The sequence below is a fragment of the Engystomops pustulosus genome, chromosome 7, assembly GCF_040894005.1.
Source record: "Engystomops pustulosus chromosome 7, aEngPut4.maternal, whole genome shotgun sequence".
NCBI lineage: Eukaryota > Metazoa > Chordata > Amphibia > Anura > Leptodactylidae > Engystomops > Engystomops pustulosus.
The window spans coordinates 123,820,680-123,847,316 of NC_092417.1; the positions used below are offsets into that span (position 1 = coordinate 123,820,680).

Genomic DNA, 26,637 nt, shown 5'->3' on the forward strand with positions numbered 1-26,637 from the left:
GACGGACTGTGGTGTGCAACCTTTGCCAAACCAGGATCAGCAGGGGTTCCACCACTACTAGCTTAACTACCACCAGTATGCGCAGGCATCTGAATGCTAAACACCCCACTCAATGGCACCAAGCCCGTTCACCTCCGGCCGGGAACACCACTGCTCCTTCCCCTGTGTCATCTGCTAGTCAGCCCCCTGCCCAGGACCCATCTTCGCCTCCACGATCCTCCACAGCATCCACCAGCGTTCAGCTCTCCATACCCCAGACGCTGGAGCGCAAAAGGAGGTATAGCGCAACCCACCCACACGCCCAAGCCCTCAACAACCACATCTCCAAGTTGCTTAGCCTGGAGATGCTGCCCTATAGGCTGGTAGAGACCGAGGCCTTTCGAAACCTCGTGGCGGCGGCCGCCCCTCGGTATTCGGTCCCCAGCCGCCACTACTTTTCCCGATGTGCCGTCCCAGCCCTGCACAAGCACGTGTCAGAGAACATCCTCCGTGCCCTGACCAACGCCGTTTCTGACAAGGTCCACCTGACCACGGACACGTGGACGAGTGCTGCCGGGCAGGGCCACTATATATCGCTGACGGCACATTGGGTTAACTTGGTGGAGGCTGGGACCGAGTCTGACCCTGGTGCTAGTCATATACTGCCGACGCCGAGGATTGCGGGGCCTACCTCGGTCCAGGTCTCAAAGGCCTACTATCCCTCCTCCTCCTCCCACCCCTCCTCCTCTGAATTACCATCCGTGGGCATGGCGCCATCAGTCGGTAGCTCTAGGCACAGCAGCAGTGCCATCGCTAAGCGACAGCAGGCGGTGCTCAAACTGCTGAGCCTAGGCGATAAAAGGCACACCGCCCAAGAATTATTACAGGGCATCACGGCGCAGACTGATCTGTGGCTGGCACCGCTGAACCAGAAGCCAGGCATGGTTGTGTGTGACAACGGCCGTAACCTGGTGGCAGCTCTGCAACTCGGCAGACTGACACATGGGCCATGCCTGGCCCATGTGTTAAATCTCATAGTTCAGCGTTTCCTCAAGACATACCCCAATCTGTCTGATTTGCTCACGAAGGTGCGCCGAATCTGTGCGCATTTCAGGAAGTCCAGCACAGATGCTGCCACTCTCAGGGCAGCGCAGCGCCGCCTCCAACTGCCCGCTCACCGAATGTTGTGCGACGTGCCCACGAGGTGGAATTCAACACTAACCATGTTATCCAGAGTTTACCAGCAGCGCAGAGCGATTGTAGACTGCCAGATGTCAACTTCCACCAGAACTGGTAGTCAGGTCAGTCAGCTTCCTCAAGTCTACAATGAGGAGTGGACGTGGATGTCTGATATCTGTCAGGTGCTGAGTAACTTTGAGGAGTCAACACAGATGGTCAGTGGTGATGCCGCAATCATCAGCCTCACCATCCCGCTGCTTGGCCTGTTGAAAAACTCTCTGGTCAGCATGAAGTCGGAAGCTTTGCGCTCGTCACAAGAGACGGGGGAAGAAGATTCCCTTGTTGATAGCCAAAGCACCCTTAGGTCTGTTTCTCAGCGCATATCGGAGGAGGTGGAGGTGGAGGAGGATGAGGAGGAAGAGGAGGAGAATGTTGGCGAGACACAAGAGGGGACCATTGTTCAGTCCTTCACTGTTCAGCGTGTATGGGCAGAAGAAGAGGAGTTGGAGGAGTTGGAGGAGGAGGAAATGGACAGTCAGGCCAGTGAGGGGAGTGAATTCTTGCGCGTTGGGACTCTGGCGCATATGGCAGATTTCATGCTATGCTGCCTATCCCGTGACCCTCGCATTCAAAGAATTTATTCCAGCACCGATTACTGGGTATTCACTCTCCTGGACCCACGGTACAAGCAAAATCTTTCCACTCTCATCCCTGGAGAGGAAAGGAGTGTGAGAATGCATGAATACCAGCAGGCCCTGGTGCACAAGCTGAAACAGTATTTCCCTTCTGACAGCGCTAGCGGCAGAGGGCGTACTTCTGCGGGACAAGTAGCGAGGGAGAGTAGGCGACCAGGCAGCTTGTCCAGCACTGGCAGGGGTACGCTTTACAAGGCCTTTGCCAGTTTTATGTCACCCCAGCAAGACACTGTCACCTGTCCCCAGTCTCGGAAGAGTAGGGCTGATCTTTACAGAAAGATGGTGAGGGAGTACGTAGCTGACCATACCATCGTCCTAAATGATCACACAGCTCCCTACAACTACTGGGTTTCAAAGCTGGACATGTGGCACGAACTGGCGCTGTACGCCTTGGAGCTTCTTGCCTGCCCTGCCGCTAGCGTGTTGTCCGAGCGGGTTTCAGTGCAGCTGGTGGCATCATCACCGATAAGCGTACACGCCTGTCGACTGACAGCGCTGACAGGCTGACGCTTATCAAGATGAATAAAGCCTGGATTTCTCCGCATTTCCATTCTCCACCAGGTGAAAGAAGCTGAACCTGAATAATGTATGCACTCCTCCTCCTCATTGTCCTCCTTCTCCTCCTCCTTGTACACTAAAGCAGAGGAAACTGGCTATTTTTTTGCCAGGGCCAACTGGCTCTGGCTCTAGTACTCTATGTATTTAATTTTTCTGGAGGGCCAACTACCCTGTCCTCTGTTTTAAACAATTTTTGGGAGTGCCACATACAGGCACTCAATCTATGTAATTTTTCTGGAGGACCAGCTACCTGCTCCTCTGGTTTGAAAGCTTTTTTGGACTGCCACATACAGGCACTCAATTTATTTAATCTTTTTGGAGGACCAGCTACCTGCTCCTCTGCTTTGAAAACTTTTTTGGACTGCCACATACAGGCACTCAATCTATGTAATTTTTCTGGAGGACCAGCTACCTGCTCCTCTGGTTTGAAAACTTTTTTGGACTGCCACATACAGGCACTCAATTTATTTAATCTTTTTGGAGGACCAGCTACCTGCTCCTCTGCTTTGAAAACTTTTTTGGACTGCCACATACAGGCACTCAATCTATGTAATTTTTCTGGAGGACCAGCTACCTGCTCCTCTGGTTTGAAAACTTTTTTGGACTGCCACATACAGGCACTATCCAAATTAAATTGTCTCCATAGCAGCCTCCACACGTCGTCTTTTTAGCTGCCTTCACACATTGTCTCCATTGCTACCTCCACACGTCATCGCCATAGCTGCCTCCAAAAGTAGTCCATATAGCTGCCTCCATACATGGCCCCCTTATCAAACGAGCTGTGTCAGGCAGAATTTTGGATTGTTTTCATGGCTTCCATGTTAACTTTGTCGCCACCCTGCTGTGTAATCCACAAAATATACTGGCAAACTTTTATCATTTACCAATATTATTTCAGCGCTTCTTGCGCATCTGTTTACATTCCCCTCACCCGCCAGAACCCAAACTTATAAGAACACTACTACACTTGATCTTATACAAAAGGTTCTTAGAAGTGCTGTTTGGAGAGTAGCCTAGAGACAGGGGCTTGGATTGGCGAAAGCTCGCCTGGCAGCGGAGCTCCAGCTCCATCCCAAGATCCAACTAACATAGTTTTAACTGCAGCACCTTTAATCTACTACTAGTTCACTGCCTCCATACATGGTCCCCTTATCAAACGAGCTGTGTCAGGCAGAATTTTGGGTTGTTTTCATGGCTTCCACATCAAACTTGTTAATTTTGTCGCCACCCTGCTGTGTAATCCACAAAATATACTGGCAAACTTTTATCATTTACCAATATTATTTCAGCGCTTCTTGCGCATCTGTTTACATTCCCCTTACCCGCGATATCCCAAACTTATAAGAACGCTACTACACTTGATCTTATACAAAAGGTTCTTAAAAGTGCTGTTTGGGGAGTAGCCTAGAGACAGGGGCTTGAATTGGCGAAAGCTCGCCTGGCAGCGGAGCGCCAGCTCCATCCCAAGATCCAACTAACATAGTTTTAACTGCAGCACCTTTAATCTACTACTAGTTCACTGCCTCCATACATGGTCCCCTTATCAAACGAGCTGTGTCAGGCAGAATTTTGGGTTGTTTTCATGGCTTCCTCATCAAACTTGTTAACTTTGTCGCCACCCTGCTGTGTAATCCACAAAATATACTGGCAAACTTTTATCATTTACCGATATTATTTGAGCGCTTCTTGCTCACCTCCTTTGGTTCCTCTCTGTCACCCATTGGTTTTAAGCCATTTGGGGTATGTTGCCAAGACACTCTCTAGCCTGCCGCTGCTGCCGCTGCCTCTGCATAGTCCCCTATAGTGTCAGGGTCAATTATTGGATGTTTTAGATGCTATCTAGCCTCATTCGGTCACTCTGTCATTGCCATGCTGTTGCCCATACTTTTGGCATAATGGTGCGATTAAGCAGCCTCAGAGGCATCCATCCATGCTGCCCCTGCTGTTTCCTGTCCATTTCCGTGGTGTTTCCATCCTTTTCTGAGGTTCCCAGGTGCTTGGCCAAGCTTCCCTGTGCAGATCCTTGGTCCCCTTGAAAAATGCTCGAGTCTCCCATTGACTTCAATGGGGCTCGTTATTCGAGACGAGCACTCGAGCATCGGGAAAAGTTCGTCTCGAATAACGAGTACCCGAGCATTTTAGCGCTCGCTCATCTCTAATAAAGACACAATCGGGGTTAAAAAATGTAGACACAGGTTATGTTTATGCTGTGACAGCATCAACAACGGGGTCGTTACGTTCACATCAAAAAACACTGGAGAAACCTTTAAAATAATGAACAGTCTATCCTGCTCTTCTGATTTTGTAATATATTTGATAGTCTGCACTTGCGGCCAACAATACGTTGGTTTCCTCAAACAAAGTCTTTCCAAACACCTTTCCCTCAAACATGAGGGTAACTTCAATTGCATCCGTGTGACACCTATTGAACTAATTTCTGAAAATATACCTGATCGTGTAAAAACGTTGAACCGCAGAGAATCCTATTGGATATACAAATTAAACACATTGTGTCCCAATGGTCTTAACGAAGTCATAGAATCCATCTAAAGTTCCATCCTTTAAACTATACCTCCCATACTCACTTCTCATTGTCACGGTCCCGTTGTCCTCCGGTGAATTAGACTCACGTCATCTTTACTAGCTATGATTCTATCCCTCTAGTTAGCATTGACATTCTGTCCTTTTTGACCCTACTCGCGATCCGTAGTCCACCAGTTGTGATATGGCTATCCACAGTATTCTGCCCCGATCTAAGGTTACATTGATTTATTTATTTATATTCATTATCGCTTGTATGCAATAATGCATCTGTCCACACTCACACACATTCCTCCAAGTCAAGTTTTATTAACCACGTGTAAACACTCTGTGATATGGATGTTGCTTTTTATATAAGTCTTCTATATGGTGTTTCATTTAACAAGCCTGTATTGACTGATACTTTATGTGCTATGTTTTAATTCCTTTTAAGTTTCCTTATATTTTTTCCCATATTTTAAAGTTTTTTTATTTTTGAACGGAACCCGTTCAACCTTTGACCGCCAGTAATTCACGTCATCTCCTTACGTACTTCCGGTTGTCAATATGTATTTCTATCACCGCATTGTTCGGATATGTAATTTTATATTAAGCCTGACGAAGGCTCCGGTACGGAGCCAAAACGCGTAGCTGTGTCTTCAATAAAAACATCTTCGGATACATCCTGCCATCCTTTTGAGTGATAACGGCGCCGGTCTACCACCCAACTCAGGTCCTTGTGCATGCTTCTTTCACGACACCGTAACCCTGGTCTTCGGATGAACGTGAATATTTCCGACTGGCTGCCAGACTCATAAGCATCAGATAAGTGCATTCATCATTTATTCCAGATGAGAGTGTTGCTGCTACCACCTGACCACACGATCCATATTATCCTCTCTAGCAATATTACACGAGGTGTGCACTTTTTCTTCCCTTTTTGCTGTCCTATTGTCCTGGGGGGTCTTGAGTTGACACTACCCCTCATCCCAGGTTTTTCTGCATATTAATAATCACTGTAATTCTTCCACTCAGGTTTCTCTATTTTTCTGCAATTATGGTTTTCATCCTCGTTTCTCCTTTTCATCTTTGCCTGTCTCTAATATTCCTCGAGCGGAAGCTATTACGTCCAAGTTGCGCACGCTCTTGTCTCAAGTTCAGCAGAATATTCAGAGGGCACAAAATTCTATGGTCAAACAGACTCAAAGAAGGCGCACTAACTCTGATACGTCTGTGGTGGGGGATAAAGTGTGGTTATCCACAAAAAAACTTAAATTGAAGGTCCCCTCTTTGAAGTTTGCGCCCAGGTTTGTGGGCCCTTTTGTTGTTACTCAAATTGTTAACCCGGTTTCCTTCAAGATTACTCTTACAGCAGGGTGGCGGGTTCATAACACCTTCCATAAGAGTCTTATGAAGCGCTATGTTGAGCCTGTTTTGCCTCTTCCCGACCCTCCTATATCTATTGTGGAGGGGAATCTGGAGTTTGAGGTGGAAAAAGTCCTGAGTTCCAGATGGGTAGGTAACTCCCTACAGTACCTGGTCCATTGGAAAGGTTTTGGTCCTGGGGATAGGTCTTAGGTTCTGGCTAGATATGTTCATGCTCCACGGTTACTCAGGTTATTTCATCAAGCCTATCCTCAGAAGCCATCTTTACGATCTAGGGGTCCGAAGGCCCCCCGTCAGGGGGGGTACTGTCAGGTTCGCTGGGGAGAATGCTGTGACTTCTGGTGGTGCTGGCCAAGCTCCACCTCTCTTCCGCTACCAGCAGTCTCTGGCGTGCGCCCCGGGTAGCGGCTGCTGAGACCTCGCACTGTCTAGGAGTTATGTTCTGAACTGCTGGGACTTGTTGTATCTCTGCATGGTGCCTGCTATTGTGCTTGGGTATATTGTACCATGAGGGGTTAATTCCCAGAAGTTGTTCAGCTCCTATCAGGTTCTGGAGGTGGGGTTCTGGCTGCATAAATTGCAGCTTCACTAGTCACCTGTGCCAGTGTTTGAAATCCCTTTCTTCATCTGCTCTCTGCATTAGATTTGGCTTGCTCTGTGTATTGTTGTGATCTCGGCTAGTTTTTGACATTGACTCTTTGCTTACTGATTTTGCTCTTGACGAACCCTCTTGTTGTGACTCCGGCTAGTTAACCATTCTTTTGTGTTTTATGTTTGTCAGTCTGTTTGTGTTTTCCCTTCCCACACTTATCCAGTGTATTTCGAGTCTTCAAGTAGTCGCCCCACGGTTTAGCGTGGGGGGGCTATAGGAAGGGACATAGGTTGGGACTAGCTCAGCACACTTTCCCCTGTCTTCTGTGTTACCCAACCCTAACATCACTAATGAAAACAAAGGGTTTTCTTCAGCAGTGTGCAAAATGAAGGCATAACATAAAATTGACTTTTCTTCAGGCAAAAGCTTTTAACATAAGACAGGTTATCTTCACCATACAGTCTCTAAAGTTAAAGCAGTGTCCTCCAGCATCTCTTTCCCAGTCCTGAGACAACCGCAGGAGAAAGATAGACAGCAGACCAACACTTCAGGCTTGGAGCTACACACTCCCAGCTCTGCTACACCTTCTGGCTAATAAATGCAAGGCAGCACCTGGCCTGGATACATGAGAGTAGTCATCCCACCCAGCTCCAGTAAAAGCCGGCCCGGATCAGCTGCAGCAAGCAGCTATACTACTTTTAAATAAGGGTCAGAAACCTAAGGTTACTGATAAAGTTAAAGCGGCTTACTTCACTGAGGCCAGGCACCTCGGTGACACATATCGGCCCTCAACCACGATACCTTGTCACAATATATGTATATATATATACATATACCTCTACAATGTATATTTTTGTACCTAGGAGACAGTATTGTAGTACTTATGTTCTTGTATGGATAAATATTGTTCTTGGAAGATAAATCTCTGCCTCTGCTCTTTTGCAGAATAAAACAGGTTTTCTCCCAGAATGGTCCTGTATTTGGCTCCATCCATCTTCCAATCAATTTTAACCATCTTCCCTCTCCCTGCTGAAGTAAAGCAGGCAGGCAGTATTATAGTAGTTATATTCTTGTACATAGGGACCAGGAGCATATGGAGCACTGTTATGTGTCAGGCACCAAGGGTAGTGGACCACTGGACCACAGCGGACGATGACGTAAGCCAACACCTTGGAGCAGAGTCTAAGTGGCACCCGATTTTCACCGGAGCCCGCCGCAAAGCAGGTTGGACTTACTGCGGCGTGGTACCACCTGGTCACTCCACAGGCGCTACTTTGTCCGTGGTGGCAGCCAAGGCGTAGTACAAAGTAGTGAGCCAGAAGCAGGGTCGGGGACAGGCAGAAGGTCAAGACATGCAGCATAGGATCAGAGTCGGGAAAGTAGTGGTAGGTCAGGAGAGGCAGCACAGGAGCTAAGTTAAGAACGGAATCAATGTCACAACGGGAAATCAGGATAATTGCAAAGGGCACGGAACAAAGCTTTTTCTCAGGCATAGAATGGCTGGACCATTATACAACCTCTTGTGTCACCCCCTCATCCTCATAGTCTGTAAGCTCTTGTGAGCAGGGCCCTCACTCCTATTGTTCCATATGACTGTTTGTTCTTTGTAATGTAATATAGTTGTATATGTCCCCTATGATTTGTAAAGCGCTACGGAATTTGATGGCGCTATATAAATAAAAATTATTATTATTATTATTATAGAAGCACAAAGATCCGTCAGAGAACACATTTTGCTTCATGTACTGTTCTTTTCCATTCCTCGTTCACTTGCACGTTAGCTGTGCCCAACAAAGTACAGTAGCTGAAATGAATATTTTGCTAGCTTTGCCTAATGTTTTTGACCCCCTTACAAAGTGGAACCACTCCACTTAATTTTTTTCCAGGGCCACTTTTATTTCCCACTCCGCTCCTAAGGACAAATAAATATTTGAATGTAAATATCAAATCATATAATATGAGACGTTTTCAAAACTACCACACCTGTGGTCCCAAAAGATAGAAATGGTTAAATATACAGACAAAATATAACACAAGAAAGTTAATGAAAACAAAGCAGAGGTGAGTGGGATAAAGAAACCTATGGATACTGGTGCTAGACAACCTATATTGGTAGTCCAGGGCGGTGATCCCTACTTTTTACCTTTTTAAAATTGATAAGTTATAAAAACTGAAGATAGCACGTAGATAATAAACATGCAGTTTTCATTTATTTTGAAACTCCATAGACTTGTAGGGATCACAGAGACTTTGGTGGAAATGAGAAAAAGTAATGTTGGTCCATGAAAAAATGAAAACAAATGAGTGAATAGCTCCATTGACTATAACTGGTCTGACGCTGTCTATGAGTGATTTGTGAAAAACTTTTTTAACATTATTTTTTAACAAACATTTTTAACAGTGACAGCTCTATATGTATAACTATACACAAAGAGATAACTGTCAATCACTGATAGCATTGCCCCATGGCTTACATGCAATTCTAAGCATTCTAGGTATTACAGAGATATAAATGAATAAAGACAAGTTTTAAATAGTGTTTTTCCACAAAACCATTCATCAATCTGCTTAACACCTTACATCAGCATTTTTATTTGTTATTCGTTGAAGTACTAGGTGTTATGGATTAATAGATGTGTCCTATAACCTTGGACAGCATGTAGGAGGAGAGGGCTGGAGTGTATAGTAAATATACACAGAGTAAATATACTCTGTGTGTCTTAGGTGACCCCGAGAGATGTGGCAAAAATTTCTTCTGTTAAAGTTGTTCCATTCCAGTCAATCAAATAGCAGATGTCATATATGGGGGTTGGGACTTTTATTTTCAGTCTATTCTAGATACATGTTGTGCATCTCAAAAAATTAAACTCACCTGAGAGAGTAAAATGAGAGACATCTGACCCAATCACGCAGACAAGCTAAAGGCTGCTATCCATAACACCTCTGCAGTGGCATCAGCTGACCGCTTCCAAGCCATGCCACATAGATACAGTCATTCTTGCAAAAGGAGCACCAACCAAGTATTGAGTGCATTTACTGTACATACTTTTCATTTGGCCAGTATTTCTTTGTTCAAAATTCTTTTCACAGTTAGTCTTATATCATTTTCTGAGATAATGGGGTACATTTACCAAGTATGGTTCAAACTGCAATGCCGGGGGCGCCAGATTCATGATTTTTGGCGCTCCCCGAACTGGCCCAACAGAGTGACCACTTTTTTTTCTGGTCTATCTTTAACATGGGGCATGTGACACACTTCTGTCATACTTGCATGTTAAATCTGGCGCAAAGTCTGACTGAGCCCCCTAATTTGTGTTGCATGATGCCTAGTGAAGCTGCGCTCCAAAAGGGTCGCATGCAACACATTCGCATGCAGACACTTCTGAAATACCTGTGCAAGCAGTTTGCAATAGAAAGAATGTGCAAAGTCGACCAGAAAACTGGCGCAAAGCCCATAGTAAATGTGACCCGATGACTTTTGACATTTCCTTCGTTCTAAGCCATAATCATCCACATTAACATAAATAAACACTGGAAAAAGTCTTTATACTCGCTTTTTGAATTGAACTACTGAAAACAAATAACCTTTTATTGATATTCTGATTTATTGAGATGCACAGGTATGCACTGAAAAATGTACAGTAAATGTATTTACTGATGCAAAACATACAGCTCACCTTCTTGGTGTAATCCATGGCTTTCAATATAGACAAATTAAGAGTTTCCAGTGAAGAGAGGACATGTTCATAATCTCCCATACGATTCGCAAAATAATCTTTAAGAACAAAAGCATTGTAAGGGTATATTTTGAAATAATCTGTATACATTGATAATTTAATATTCTATGTAGCTATTGAATATTATTGTAATACACTATGAATTATTTGTCCACTAAATAACTGATGTGCATAAGAACTGTAGCCACTGTCACTTGTGGAATATTCAATTGCATACTGACAGGAAAGGGAGGGATATCTAATTTACAATGTCTGTTGTAATTAAAGGGGTTGTCCGGGTATATAAAGTTACGTATGGCCGGGCTGGCTATTTAAAAATAGCGTACTTATCTCCTCCGGCACAGCTGATGTCCCGCTTCCGGTCCGCGATGTGGCCGGCTCCTCCCATCTGTCTCGATCTCTCAACGTTGTAAGCGCTGGGAGATGTGTTGGATGAGAGCTTCTGTGCGCCCCTGTAAACAAACCGGCGCACAGATGAGACGGACCGCGACACGGGACATCAGCCGTGCCGGAGGAGGTAAGTACACCTTTATTATTTTTAAATAGCCCGCCCCAGCCCGACCATATGTAACTTTATATACCCGGATAACCCCTTTAAGTCAGAAGCAAAGGGATAAAGTGTGCAGTATTTTCCTGTGCTATTCTAAAGTTTATTTATAGAAGTAATACTCATAGGTTAGGAACCTTTGTAACTTGAGTGCATCACTTATCTTTAACTGACCCTTATTTATTGTATATATTATAGCTCAGAGCAGCATTTACAGTTCTACTGGCTTCAGACAAGAGGTCTTCTAGACATCTGTATTTGTATAATTTCAACTCAGAGCTTATTGTGATCATTTCTGTTCTAGTAACTGTCATCTTTATTACATACCGTATAGCCCCCAGAATAAGTTAACCTGAGTATAAGCCGAGGTACCTAATTTTACCACCAAAAACTGGGAATACCTATTGACTCGAGTAGAAGCCGAGGGTGGAAAATGCATTGGTCACAGCATCCCCAGCATATAGCTCGCCAGCCTCCTGTAGTATATAGCCTGCCAGTCCCTCCAGTATATAGCTTGCCAGCCCCCTCTAGTATATAACCTGCCAGCCCCCTCTAATATATAGCCTGCCAGTATATAGCCTGCCAGCCCCCTGTAGTATATAGCCTTCCAGCCCCTTGAAGTATATAGCCTTCCTGCGCATTGAAGTATATGGCCTATGAGCCCATTGAAGTATATAGCCAGCCTCCTGTAGCGTATAGTTTGCCTGCAAAAAAAAATAAACGGAGCCATTCTGACAGCCCGGGCAGCTCCTCTTCTATCTTCATGTGTGCAGCTCCATGGGCAGTGTCTCTTCTTTCTTCATGCCGACGCTAGCTGTCACAGACCTGACGCGCACATGAAGATAGAAGAGGAGCTGCCCGAGCCATCGAAATGGTGCGTACACCCGAGTGGGGAATTTTCAGCACAAATATTGTGCCGAAAAACTTGGCTTATAGATCCTTTAATTGCCCCTTCTGCATTGTATGACCATTGTCCCTGAAGGTGCATGAACAGTCATTTTAATACCTCATGCACATCTTCTATTTTATTCAATTTTATTGATAGGACCAACAGGATGCTCACTCCTTTTTTGTTACTTTAGTCAGTTAAATCATCATGGTGTATGGACGTGCAAATACAATATTTGTGAATGATTTCCAGGTTTTTAGTGGGAAAATGCTTCATAATTGTCCAAATACATGACAGACCATAAGTGGGATCTTACCACAGAGCTCTCTAGTATCCACATTACTGCAGCACAAGAAAAGGAAGGAAAGAGAAGAGTTAATACTAAGACAGTATCAAAATGTTCATACAACACTAACATCATTGAATATTGTAGAATTTTAGATTTACATTAAACAGGTTATACCAAAAGATGTACAGGCGGTCCCCTACTTAAGGACACCCGACTTACGGACAACCCATAGTTACAGACAGACCCCTCTGATGAAGTTTTCTGAATACTTTACTATAGCCCCAGACTGCAATAATCAGCTGTAAGGTGTCTGTAATGAAGCTTCATTGATAATCCTTGGTCCCTTTACAGCAAAAAATTCCAATTGTCACTTTTTTTTTGTCTGGATCTACAATTATAAAATATACAGTTTTGATTTACATACAAATTCGACTTAAGACCAAACCTCCGGACCCCATCTTGTACGTAACCCGGGGACTGCCTGTATTGTTATTACAATTACCCTATGATATAAGTACTTGAGTGTCCTCCTCAACAATAAAGTGGAACGGGCAGAGAACATAAACACACTTCACAGGAAGGGTCAGAGCAGGCTATACCTGCTGAAAAGGCTGAGGGCATTTGGAATGCAGGGGGCACTTAAGACCTTCTTCAACTATTGCCATCAACCATCGTCTTTGGTGTAGTATGTTGGGAAAGCAGCATTTCAGCTGAGAGCAGTGTCAGGATCAGTGGTAGTAGATCCTCTGTACCACAGCGGACGATGACGTAAGCCGACACCTGGGAGCGGAGTCTAAGAGGCATCTGATTTTCACCAGAGCCCGCAGCAAAGCGTGTTGGACTTGCTGCGGCGTGGTACCACCAGGTTGCTCCACAGGCAAGACTGTGGTGGTGGCCAAGACGAAGTACAGAATCGTGAGACAGTACGGTGGTCAGAGACAGGCAGGAGGTCAGGACAGGCAACACAGGGTCAGAGTCAGGAGCAAGGCAAAAGATCAAGGCAGGCAGTGGAGTAGCAAACGGAACCGGGGTCACAATGGGAATTCAGCAAACAGTTGCAAGGCATAGGGATAAAGCTTTCTCAAAGGCTGGCTATTTAACAGAATTGGCAGCTGGCTAGCACCAATATGCAGTGCACTGGCCCATGAAATTTTACAGAACCGGAGCGGGGCGCGCACACCAAGCCGCGGGAGATGCATGATAAGTGAGGCAGAGGGGCACTCAGAGGTACAAGAGTGCGCTTGCGACCTGAGAAACGGGTTGTAGGGGCACCCGTGACAAGCAGCAAACTGGACAAACTGATTAGGAAAGCCAGCTCTGTCCCGGCGAGTCATCTTGTCACAGTGCAGGTATAAGTTGAAATCTATTCTGGAGAATAGCGCCAATCCCATGCATGAGACCGTGGTGGCAATTGGGAGCACCTCCAGTGACCGACTGCTTCACCCCAAGTGTGAAAGGGAGCTTTATCGGAAGTCATTCCTCCCCGCTGTGATGAGGCTATTCTACAAACAACGTCCAAACAGAAGTAAGCTGTGCTCACCACCTAACCAGTCCCTGCAGGTCTCATCCACAGACTGAATACCAAACTGCCAATCATTGCTTGTCTTCTTTTATTGCCTTTTTAACCCTTTTTTTTTGTTTATTTATCCCTAATATTATTGTCCTATCATTATTTGTACTGCACTCTTTGCTGCTGTAACTCTGAAATTCCCCATTGTGGGGAATTGCTTTTGTCAAATGTAAGCATCTTAATACAAGGCTAAATATTAATTGTCCTGTTCATCAAATATTGTCCCTTGCCCCTCCTCCTTTTTTTTTACATTTTGTAGTTTAGGATTATGACCACTAAAACAATCTAGCAGTCTTTGTAGTAGTCAGGTGCTTTTTATATTGATTGGGTGGTCAGAATTCGGGACCATGCTTGTTAATGTCACGGTCGCACCCGCGATCCTCTGTACGGATCGTGGTTACACTCGTGCCCTTCCATGTGGCTTGGCACCCCCCGGCCCGGACTTACCTCTTCAATGCTCCTGCTTCTGGACTAGGCCACGTCCTCGCTGTAGGCCCCCTGCGTCCCCACTCTTTAGGACGCGCACCGGCTCTTCTAGCCTTAAAGGGCCAGTGTCCCCCTGATTGGCGCTGGCTTATCTGGCACCTCTCTTCCATCCTGGACGGATCTTCAGCATTCTACATGGAACTTCCAAGGTTTCCACACCTTGCTTCCCACAGTGGTTCCTGTTCCTGAGAAAGCCCATTAGCATTCCCACACACTTTCCTGTCCTCCAGCGTTTCCAGAAGTCTCCATGCTCCTTGTCCTCCAGCAATTCTAGATGCCTCCGTGTTTCCTGTCTTCCAGCATTTTCAGACGCTCCCGTGTTTCCTGTCTCCAGCTTCCCAGATGCTCCTAGTGGCTTCCGTGTCTCCAGCATTCCCAGACGCCTCCAAGCCACCAGCTCTCCTCCAAGGACCTCTCCATTCCTGTCTGCCTGGGTCGTGTAGCAGCTGCCTGCTTGCCTGTAGTAAGTTCCAGCTCATCCTTCCAAGCCTTGCTCCTACTGTCATCCCAGGCTCAGACTGTGTCCTGCTACCCCTGTTTCCCTAGCTGTCACCGCGAGCCTAGTCGCTCCCATGGAACGACCTGGTGGCACCCCGCCACAGCAAGACCCTCCCGCTTTGCGGCAGGATCTGGTGAAGACTACGTGCCACATAGACTCCATAGGTCCCGGGTGTGGGCTATTACCATCTACATCTCCCATGGCTTCCAGAGGTTTCATTGGTCCACAGACTCCACCCTCAGGACTCTTCCATAAAGACTTTAGTTCTGTTGTCTGTGGTCCGTTACAGTTAACAAATTCATGGCATGGTAGTCCTGGAGATATTCTACTTAAAGCTCCAAAGGATTTTCCTTACATCTTTTGTAATGCGTGTGTAAATTTAATTTACAATTATACATCAAATAAAAGTACATATTAAGAAAGCAATGCAGAAAAGTAAAAATTCCTGTCTTTTAACTACCATATATACTTAAGATTTTCAGCACAATTTACTCAGTATACTCGGGTATATAAAAAAATAAACAGTCATCATGATGCGATGAGGAATACACAGTGGTATTTCTAATAGTATGGTCAATCTATGGTAATCTTCTGGCACTAATAACTTTTTCATACTTCGGTGTGCAATTTCTACTTTGGGCGCTATGATAATATTGCACCAACTGTACATTTGTTTGTGTTTTTTTTCTTTTCATTGTGTCTTCTTAAATTTACGACACAATGAGTGGTGGGAGGAGACGATAGTTTGTAGGACTAAGATTTACTTTCAAAATACAGACACACAGCCTTACATTTCTAGTTGTTCAGATATCAAAAGGACCGCGGGCTAGTCGCACCTGTGGAATGACCTGGTGGTACCCCGCCGCAGCAAGACCATCCCGCTTTGCGGTGGGCTCTGGTGAAGACCAGGTACCACTTAGATTCCGGTCCCAGGTCTCGGCTAGTACCATCTCCCGCGGTGGTCCAGAGGGTCCCAGCCCTGAGAGGTCAATTGGGACCAAAAAGTCCTTCAATGTGAAATGGATATTCCGCCTCAATACAGTCGCCGAAGGGTCTCAATGAGACCTTAAGTTATGCTTGTTTCCTATAAGTGCATCACATGACTATTGAACCTTAGGTAATTTTCAATCTTCCAATAATGTGTATTATGTAACTCTACCACCTAATCAGTTGAGCACTATCTTGTAAATTCACAAAATATGATATTGAACTAATCGCCATAAAAACTATCATAGTCAGGCTCGGACTGGCCTGGCGGGGGACCGGGGTATTCCCCGGTGGGCCCCTGTCCCAGACACCCAGAGCCGGATTGGCGCTATTGGAGCACCAGCGCCGTGACCCGGCCTATTTTGCAGAGGCCCCGGCCTGGCGCTGCAATAGCGCCAATGTTAATCTGTTCGGCGCCACCATGGGCCCCGGCCGACACCCAGTAGTAAGGCAGGGGCCTCCGTCCATCCGGACCGGAAGCTCCTGCCCGCGATACTATAGTGCTCGATGCGGCCATTTCCGGCCGCTCGAGCACTATTACTAGAGCGATGTGGCCGGAAGACAACCCCGGCGCACATCGCTCTTTGAACTTGGATGCGCGGCCGCGTGATGACGTCACCACGCGGCCGCGCACCCTTTCCTGTCCGGCAGCGGCAAGAAGAATGAAGATGCGGGAGCCAAATATATACAATAATTGAGGGAGCAGGCAGCATATTCATTCATTGTGGGGGCAGTATATCCAATAATTTATTATGGGGGGCGGTATATTTAATAATTTATTATGGGGCAGTATATTCAATAATGGGGGCAGTATATTCATTAATTATGGTGGACAGTATATTTAATAATTTATTATGGGGCAGTATATTCAATAATGGGGGCAGTATATCCATTAATTATGGTGCACAGTATATTTAATAATTTATTATGGGGGCAGTATATTTAATAATTTATTATGGAGCAGTATATTCATTAATTATGGGGGCAGTATATCCAATAATTTATTATGGGGGCAGTATATCCAATAATTTATTATGGGGACAGTATATTTAATAATTTATTATGGGGGCAGTATATTCAATAATGGGGGCAGTATATTCATTAATTATGGGGGACAGTATATTCAATAATTGGGCGGGCAGTATATTCAATTATCATGGGGGCAGTATATTCAGTAATGGGGGCAGTATATTCATTAATTATGGGGGACAGTATATTCAATAATTCATTATGGGGGGCAATATATTCAATAATTCATTATGGGGGGTACCAGTATATTCAATAATTCATTATGGGGGGGTACCAGTATATTTATTTAAGGCCCAATATATAAAATGGTTGACAAGGGGGGTAGTATATTAAATAATAAATTGAGTGGGGCCCAGTATATTAAGAGTGTGGTCACATGTATCGCTAACACTGTGTTTTCCAGCGCAGTGCTAATGCAGGGGCCGTGCCTCGGCCCGAAACTATTTGCGTGAACAATGACACGAGTTTCACTGGTAACGCTAATGAGATCAGGCCGCGGCACAGCCCCCTATGCTACTGGTATGTGTGACAATACCCTTAATTTATTTGGGGCCCGGTATATTAAATAATTAAGGGGGCCAGTATATATAATACATGAGTGGCCCAGTATATTAACCCCTAAACGCTCCCTGCCGTAATATTACAGAATGGAGCCGTTAAGCATGTGTGGAGAGGGCACAGGGCGAGCTCTCGTCATACAGACATGGATTTTGCTGCACATTGCAGCAATAGCCCACTGCTAACACCCATAGTCAGCACAAACCTGTGAGTTTTAACCCTTTGACCACAGCTGGTGGAGTATATATGATGTATCTGTGGAGCACAGTGTTGTCAGTTGTGGTATGAGGAGTATATATGATATATGTGGGGGTTACAGTGTGGTCAGTTGTGGTGTGAGGGGTATATATGATATATGTGGGGGCACAGTGTGGTCAGTTGTGGTGTGAGGGGTATATATAATATATGTGGGGGTACAGTGTGGACAGTTGTGGTGTGAAGGGTATATATGATATATGTGGGGGCACAGTGTGGATAGTTGTGGTGTGAGGGATATATATGATATATGTTGGGTCACAGTGTGGACAGTTGTGGTGTGAGGGGTATATATGATATATGTGGGGGCACAGTGTGGTCAGTTGTGGTGTGAGGGGTATATATGATATATGTGGGGGTACAGTGTGGTCAGTTGTGGTGTGAGGGATATATATGATATATGTGGGGACACAGTGTGGTCAGTTGTGGTGTGAGGGGTATATATGATATATGTGGGGGTACAGTGTGGACAGTTGTGGTATGAGGAGTATATATGATATATGTGGGGGTTACAGTGTGGTCAGTTGTGGTGTGAGGGGTGTATATAATATACGTAGGGGAACAGTGTGGTCACTTGTGAGGTGAAGGGTATATAAAATATATGTGGGGGCACAGTGTGGTCAGTTGTGTATGTGAGGGTCAGATGTGAGGTGCATATAGGATGATGCCAACCATGTCTGTTTTATAAATCCACAGAGAGTCATGGATGGAAGAAGTCTCCTGGAAGATCAGACAGAAGGGAGGAGACAACATCAGGGACATCACCTGTAAGTCATTGGATGACACTGCGGCCTCTGTGCAGGACTGGGATCTGCTACTATATTGTCTCTATATACAGTCGTCTCTATATGCTGGTACATACTGGTCTGTGTGTAGGTTATCATATAGTATTGCAGTATTATCCAGTCGTTATGTAGTGGTGATAATCAGGATGTAATGTTAGTATTTGGGCCTTGTACAGAGGTGTCATCAGTGATATTGCCCTTTGCTCGGTGGTGTGTGTACAATAACAATATGGCGGTAAAGTTCATCAGTAAGTGGAGTTTATATGTGGTAAATTATTGGTAATACTGGTCTGTGTATAGAGTCTTGTCTTCATTATCAGGATGTTGGTATTCTCTACATGTTGTGGTGATGCTGTAGGTCGCAGTTTAGAGGGATTATTTGGAAATTGTAGCGCTATTGTTTGGAATATTGGTCTTGTCGTAGTATTAATTCGTAACAGTACAGGCAGTCCCAAGATAGATTCTGCAAGTTTGTTCTTAAGTTGAATTTGTATGTAAGTTGTATACTTTATCATTGTAAACCCAGCTACATTTTTTTTGGTCTCTGTGGCAATTGTATTTTGAAAAGGCCACATTTACATTACAGTCCATGGGATGTATATGAAGCCGCAAGCTTGCAGTCGTATTTATGTCCCCACTTGTGTGGCATCATACCTCTCCGTGCAGTTTGTGCAGTGTACATCCCTCCTCTACTCCAGCACTGGACAGCGGGCATACGTTCATGTGAATGTAGTCTTAAGTATCTGGTATCTTGTTACAAATATTGTTTTGAGAGGGGCCCCGCATCGGCTGCCAAGCAGGGGGGCCCCGTCCTAAATGAGGTGCTCCATACTGCTGGGACCCTTAATCTGGCCCTGCAGATACCTGAAGCGATTGCAGGGGCCTCTGTTTGCAGGGCTGCCATAGCAACGATCGGCACCTCCCAAAGGCAAGTTAAAGGCTGCAGTCGTGCTGACTGCGTCATTTAACGGGTTAAACACCCGTGATCGGAGCCCACTCCGACCACGGGTGTTACCCAGGGATGTACGTGGTAGATTACCACTGACATCCCGCGACCCCCGATGCCGGCTAGGCATCGTCTCTGCGCCGTAGCCCTACGGTGCTGAGCGCTAATCGCAGGACCCAGCGCCGTAGAGCTACGGTGCGGATCGCTAAGGGGTTAAGAATATATAGGTAATATTTCCATGTAGAGGTAGGTGGGCCCTCAGAATCTATTTCACTGGTGGGCCCTAGGCCCCCCAGTCCGACCCTGATCATAGTATCATAGTATATAAGGCTGGAGGAGGTAAGTACATGTTTATTATGTTTAAATATCCCTCCCCAGCCCAGCCATAAGAAATTTTTAAAACCCGGATAACCCCTTTAAGAATTAAATAAATGTTTCATCCCCATAACCCGTGATATTTTTTCTCTCCAGAAAGTCATCCAGGCCTCTCTTGAACATGTACATAGAGTCCGCCATAACAACCTCCTGCGGCAGAGAGTTCCACAGTCTCACTGCTCTTACAGTAAAGAACCTTTGTCTATGGCGATGGTAGAACCGCCTCTCCTCTAGGCGTAGAGGATGCCCCCTTGTCCTGGTCACAGGCCTAGGTATAAAAAGATCTTTGGAGAGATCCTTGTACTGTCCGTTCAGGTATTTGTACATTGTAATGAGGTCTCCCCTCAGTCGTCTTTTTTCTAAACTGAATAATCCCAAATTTTGTAATCTGTCATTGTATTCTAGTCCCCCCATTCCTCTAATAATCTTGGTTGCTCTCCTCTGCACCCGTTCCAGCTTTACTATGTCCTTTTTATACACTGGTGCCCAATATTCCATGTGTGGTCTGACCAGGGATTTGTATAAGGGCAAAACTATGTCTTTATCATGAGAATCTATTCCTCTCTTGATACATCCCATAATTTTATTTGCTTTAGCAGCAGCCGCCTGGCTCTGGTCACTAAAATTAAGTTTACCATCAACCAATACCCCCAAGTCCTTTTCAGCTCCAGTTTTACCAAGTAATTGACTGTTTAGAACATAATTATACTTTTTGTTTCCATGGCTCAAGTGCATAACTTTATATTTATCTACATTAAACCTCATTAACCATTTCTCTGCCCACTCCTCAAGCTTCCACAAATCCCTCTGTAATGCTAAACTATCGACCTCAGTATTTATTACCTTACACAGCTTAGTATCATCTGCAAATATTAAAACTTGACTGTGTAAACCCACTACAAGGTCATTAATAAAAATATTAAAAAGAATTGGCCCCAATACTGACCCCTGTGGCACTCCACTGGTAACATCAACCCAATCTGAGAATGTGCCATTAATGACAACCCTCTGTTTTCTATCACTAAGCCAATTACTTACCCAAATACAAAGATTTTCCCCTATTCCCAGCACTCTCATTTTATATACCAACCTTTTATGCGACAAAGAGCCGACTACGAGGGGACATGATTAATTTATATAAATATATGAATGGTCCATACAAAAAATATGGTGGTAAGTTGTTCCAGATTAGATCAAATCAAAAGACGAGGGGGCACTGTCTCCGTTTGGAGAAACCAAGGTTTAATCACCGGAGGCGACAGGGCTTTTTTACTATGAGAACTGTCAATCTGTGGAATAGCCTGCCTCAGGCGCTGGTCACAGCAGGGACAGCGGAGAGCTTCAAGAAGGGTCTAGATGCCTTTTTACACCTAAATAACATTGATTGTTATGCTATATAGGATTGTTTCCCCTAAATCCCTTCCTCATCCAATCCCTACCCTTCCTTGGTTGAACTTGATGGACAAGTGTCTTTTTTCAACCGTATAAACTATGAAAAGTGTCAAATGCCTTTGAAAAGACCAGATATACAACGTCCACAGCGTCCCCCAGATCCAGATCTACCTCCTCGTAGAAACCAATCAGATTAGTCTGACAGGACCAATCTCTCATAAACCCATGCTGACGCTGGGTTATAAGGTTGTGCACAGTGAGAAACTCCGGGATAGCATCTCCAACAAATCCCTCAAATATTTTCCCCACCACAGAAGTTAGACTCACAGGTCTGTAGTTTCCAGGATCGCTTTTTGATCCTTTTTTGTATATTGGTACCACATTTGCTATGCGCCAGTCCTGTGGAACATAACCAGTCCTCAGTGAATCTTCAAATATTAAAAACAACGGTCTGTCTATCACGGTACATAGTTCATGCAGAACCCGGGGGTGTATGCCATCTGGCCCCGGTGATTTATCTATGTTAGTGGTTGCGAGGCGGCGCCGTACCTCTTCCTGGGTTAAACTGTTGACATTACAAAGAGAATTTACATTATTCCTCATTGTGTCTTCCACCAGGGGATTTTCCTGGGTAAAGACAGTTGACAAGGCGACATTCAGTAGATTGGCCCTTTCCTCATCTCCTTCCACCATGATCCCCATGTTATTTCTAAGGGGATCCACACTCTCTGTTTTTAGTTTCTTATCATTTATATACTTGAAAAATAATTTGGGATTATTTTTGCTCTCCCTGGCAATATTTCTCTCAGTCTCTATTTTTGTGGCCTTTATCTGCTTTTTACAGGATTTATTTTTCTCTCTATAATCCTGTAATGCCTCATCACTACCTTCACGTTTTAGCACCTTAAACGCCTTATCTTTCTCGCTTATTGCTTTCCTTACAAGACTAGTTAGCCACATTGGCTTTTTCTTGTCCCTCTTATGCCTTTTCCCATAAGGTATGTGTTTCTCACAGGACTTTTTAAGAATATATGAGAAAAAGTCCTATTTTTTTGGGGGGGGGGGGGCTTTGGTCTTTGAGTCTTTGAGAACATTATCCCAGTCTATGCCTTTAAGGTCTTCCCTTAGTTGCTGAAAATTTGCCCTCCTGAAGTTTAGAGTGTTGGTTGCCCCTTCCCTAACGCTCTTAGTAAAGCGTAACACAAAGTCAATGATATTATGATCACTATTACCCAGGTTCCCCCCAACCTGTAGTTTTGATACCCTAACAGGTCTGTTGCTAAGGATAAGGTCCAGCAGTGCCCCCCTCTTGTTGGCTACAGGACTAGTTGAGACAGGTAATTGTCTTTTGTTGTTGACAAAAACCTGCTACCTTTGAAGGACCTGCAGGTTTCTGCCCCCCAGTCAATATCTGGGTAATTGAAGTCCTGTGTTTCCTCTTGCAAGTGCTGTGCCTTTTCAATATTTGCTATACTTTTTTGCTATGACAATGATATGCCTGGGCCTTAAGTGTCTATGATACTCAGGCACACAATTACGGTTTAGGCTGCATAAATGGCATGCATAGTCCTGTACAGGCATGGCACTCCTCCGTCTCACTTGCCTCTCTAAGTCCCGCCCAGCTAAGTGACACGGTTGGCGCTCATTCTCTGTGGCTTGTCTTGCTGACGTCACAAGGTGGGCTCGACCACTGATGTCACTAGCAGGGTTGGGCAATAATGCGGAGGTTCCCTAGATAATGTGGCGCATGCGCAGACACAAGTCGCACATGCCAAGCAATCCAGCCCACACACTGATGGAGCCAGTTCTGAATGATTGTTTGGCCACTGACACACTCAACACTTGGGCACATACTGCCAACACCAGGTATCCCCTGATGAATCCTTGTAATGAGGAAGAAACTCATTGGGAAACCGCTTTACAGGAAAAAGGCTGGACTTTAGATTAGGGTTACGATAGATTGTAGGGAAAGTCTTTCTGGGACTGTCTTTGTTTGGACAGGAGAAACTAACGTGGGAACCAGGGATATTACGCATAGGGACTGACAGGCCTGCAGACTTCATTCCTGAGTTCCCGACCTTGGATTCACACTGTGCCCTGTACCGATCGGGTGAGACCATTACATTTTTTGTACCTAAGATATAAGACTGATGTATCAAAGCTGTCCATAACTGGGGTATAATTTATAATTATGGGTCCCCAGTTACAGGGGAGAGTTATAGGATCTAGATACCCTCATGTACCAAGCATTAAAAGCCTAGCAGTGGAACCCAGCCAATGGCAGAACGTTAGGCCTAGACACCCCAAGTTTGGTATGGGGTGAACGTTGGCGAGGTACCATTGTTCTGAGGATTATACATTAGAAGTCTGGATTTTTCAGTTCATTTTTGAGTGTACTGTATTTTTTTATTCAAATTAAAGTGTTCATAGTATCATAGTATATAAGGCTGGAAAAAGACGTAAGATATTTTTTCTCTCCAGAAAGGCATCCAGGCCTCTCTTGAACAAGTACAAAGAGTCTGCCAAAACAACCTCCTACGGCAGAGAGTTCCACAGTCTCACTGCTCTTACAGTAAAGAACCTTTGTCTATGGCTATGGTAGAATCGCCTCTCCTCTAGGCGTAGAGGATGCCCCCTTGTCCTGGTCACAGGCCTAGGTATAAAAAGATCTTTGGAGAGATCCTTGTACTGTCCGTTCAGGTATTTGTACATTGTAATGAGGTCTCCCCTCAGTCGTCTTTTTCTAAACTGAATAATCCCAAATTTTGTAATCTGTCATTGTATTCTAGTCCCCCCATTCCCCTAATAATCTTGGTTGCTCTCCTCTGCACCCGTTCCAGCTCTACTATATCCTTTTTATACACTGGTGCCCAAAACTGTACACAAAACAGAAAAGGATGGCACCTCCTGTAATATTGTCAGGATGAAATCCTAGGTGAGTGATGGAAACTTCTCACCTGATTACCATTTGTAGTGGTGCAGTATGTAGCCCACTTTGGAGGAATGTTCCATGACATCTGACATTTAATTGATAGTCATAGGTATGGATAGCTGGCTGATAGAACAGCTTCCACATCTCCAAAGAACCGGATACCAAGGAACAGGCCCGGTAAAACAATTTAGTGAAAACATAGAAAAAATGGAAAGCTAATGTGGGGCGCTAATAGCTAAATCCAAATGGAGTATCCACATCCGTAGCAAAACTGAATCAACTCCAAAGTATTATGGATGAAATAAAGTTACTTTTATTAGAAATTGAACAAACAGTTCAATGTGTAACTTTGATGTCAGCCACTGGCACCTCATGCGTGACACATCCACAATTATTTAAAATGGCATAAATACTAATATAGTTTTGTCTAGGTGACATGTTCTTCAGACCAAATAAAGACAAACATCAAGACCAGCAGACAACCTACATATAAATAGATATAGGGCAACCAGAGATGGAGGGGTGTATTAAGAGACAACCAATCAGAAGAGATCATAGATATTAATTGTAATTAATATGTAAAAAGTGCAAGAGAAAATTTCTAATAATACATCATATCCAAAAGACATTAATATACTTCCATATAACCCCCAACTACACCATTTCTCATTCTTACCTATCCTAAAACAGTTCAGGAATTTAGGAGTGTAATATAGTGCAGGATTCAAAAAAATTTGTGATATGATGTAGGACATGTTTTTAGTCACTTTTGAAATCATATTCAGAGAGTCCATCCATTCATTCATTGATAAATCCATGAATTCATCTTTCCATTTGTTATAACTCTGAATGGCTGAACATCCCCTTTTCGATGTTTTCAATTGCTGATAAACCTTTGCCATAAAACCTCTGCTGTTGAATTGTAGGAATATCATCCTAAACATATGTTCCTCCGTCCCGTGACGGGATGACATAGTCGACGTTGCTCCGCCTCCCGCCGTCTCCGGCACTGCTCGCGATATTGTAGGATGCCGACTTCATGGAGTAAACCCGGACGCCCTGAAGACAGGCTCGGCGGCAGTGTGACCCTTCTGCACATCCTGCACTGCACGAAAGCTGATTGGTACCGGAGCTGCAACGCAGCAAGGTACTCCAGAGAGCCCGGTCCAGTGGTTTCAAGAGAGGCACAGGCGCGATATAGGCACCACATCTAAACAAGCGGGGCGAGAGGTAGGGTCTGGGCAGGGCCATTCCATGTGTGGTGTGGGGGGTGCAGCCCATAACCCCCAGCTTGTGACCTACCGCTGCCGCCCGGTGTGAGCAAAGCGACCATGGTGGGAAGCGATCGCCACAATTGTTTTTTTTTCCTGGTAGCCTGACCGTAGCCGGTCAATATCTGGATGTTTTAGAAGTGCAAATCTGCTATGCCGTGCAGCTTGCTTCACTAAACGCTCCTCCAGTTGGAAAAACTCACCAGTTTTTTTTGGCTTTTTTTTGCTGAACAGTTTGTTGGAGGGAGCCTGTGTTGACACTACTCTTGCAGCTAAATACACTAACCCTTGCCTGCTCATGGGATAGAGCGCTAAAACCTGTTATACTAACAATATACTAACAAGGCTTGACAGAGGACAACGTGTGAACTGTGACTTATAGCAACACTTCCGAAATTCCTGTTTACTTTGGCAGAGGTTAAAATGTGAACTGTGATTTATAGTAATACCGTTATTATCCTCTGCTAACCGTGTTTGTGACTATACTGCGTTCATGGGATGGTGCTCAACTTTGCTACATTAACAATATACTAACAAAAGCTGAGCAGAGGACCGTATGTGAACTGTGATCTACAGTAACATTATGGAGACAAAGTAACACAGTTGTGACTGCAGCTTCATCATTAAGTACCAGCTAAGCTCTTCTGCTAACTGTGTCTGAGACTCTATTGCAGTGGTGGCGAACCTATGGCACGCGTGCCAGAGAGGGCACGCAGAGCCCTCTCTGCAGGCACGCGTACCATCTCCCCAGTCTCATGAAAGTGGGCCCCCCGACGCCTGCAGGGTCTCTGCGCTCCGATTCCTGTGCGGCCCTGCGTTCCGCTTCCTGCTTGTTCGCGGCGCGCCGACGTCTGTACGGCTCCGGCGTCCCGCTGCCTGCGGGGTCGCCGGGTCCTGGCGCCCGATGCCTGCTGCCTGCTCCCGTGCTCCAGCGTGATGTCACCGCATCCTTGAGATGGCGCGTTTCGGCTGCTGCACTTGGTAAGGCACTCTGTGTGTGTCTGTCTAGACTGGGGTGGGGGGGGAGGCCCTATTTCTATCCTGGGGTGGGGGGTGAGGCCCTGTCTCTATCGTGGAGTAGGGGGAAGCCCTGTGTCTATACTGAGGTGGGGGGCCCTGTCTCTGAAATGGGGTGGGGGGTGAGGCCCTGTCTCTATACTGGCTACTGGAGGGACTGGGTA

The 26,637-nt window shown here is 45.2% G+C and overlaps 1 protein-coding gene across 3 annotated transcripts in view; it reads right to left on the reverse strand.

Moving 5' to 3' along the window:
- Window positions 1–26,637, reverse strand: part of NECAB2 (N-terminal EF-hand calcium binding protein 2) — a 535,939-nt gene that overhangs the window by 296,596 nt on the left and 212,706 nt on the right. For all 3 annotated transcript variants that reach the window (XM_072117736.1, XM_072117738.1, XM_072117737.1), the window contains 2 exons: window positions 12,399–12,424; window positions 10,587–10,684 (listed from right to left, as the gene is read on the reverse strand). In XM_072117736.1, coding sequence (XP_071973837.1) covers window positions 10,587–10,684; window positions 12,399–12,424 — 124 coding nt within the window. The remainder of the gene's footprint in view (window positions 1–10,586; window positions 10,685–12,398; window positions 12,425–26,637) is intronic.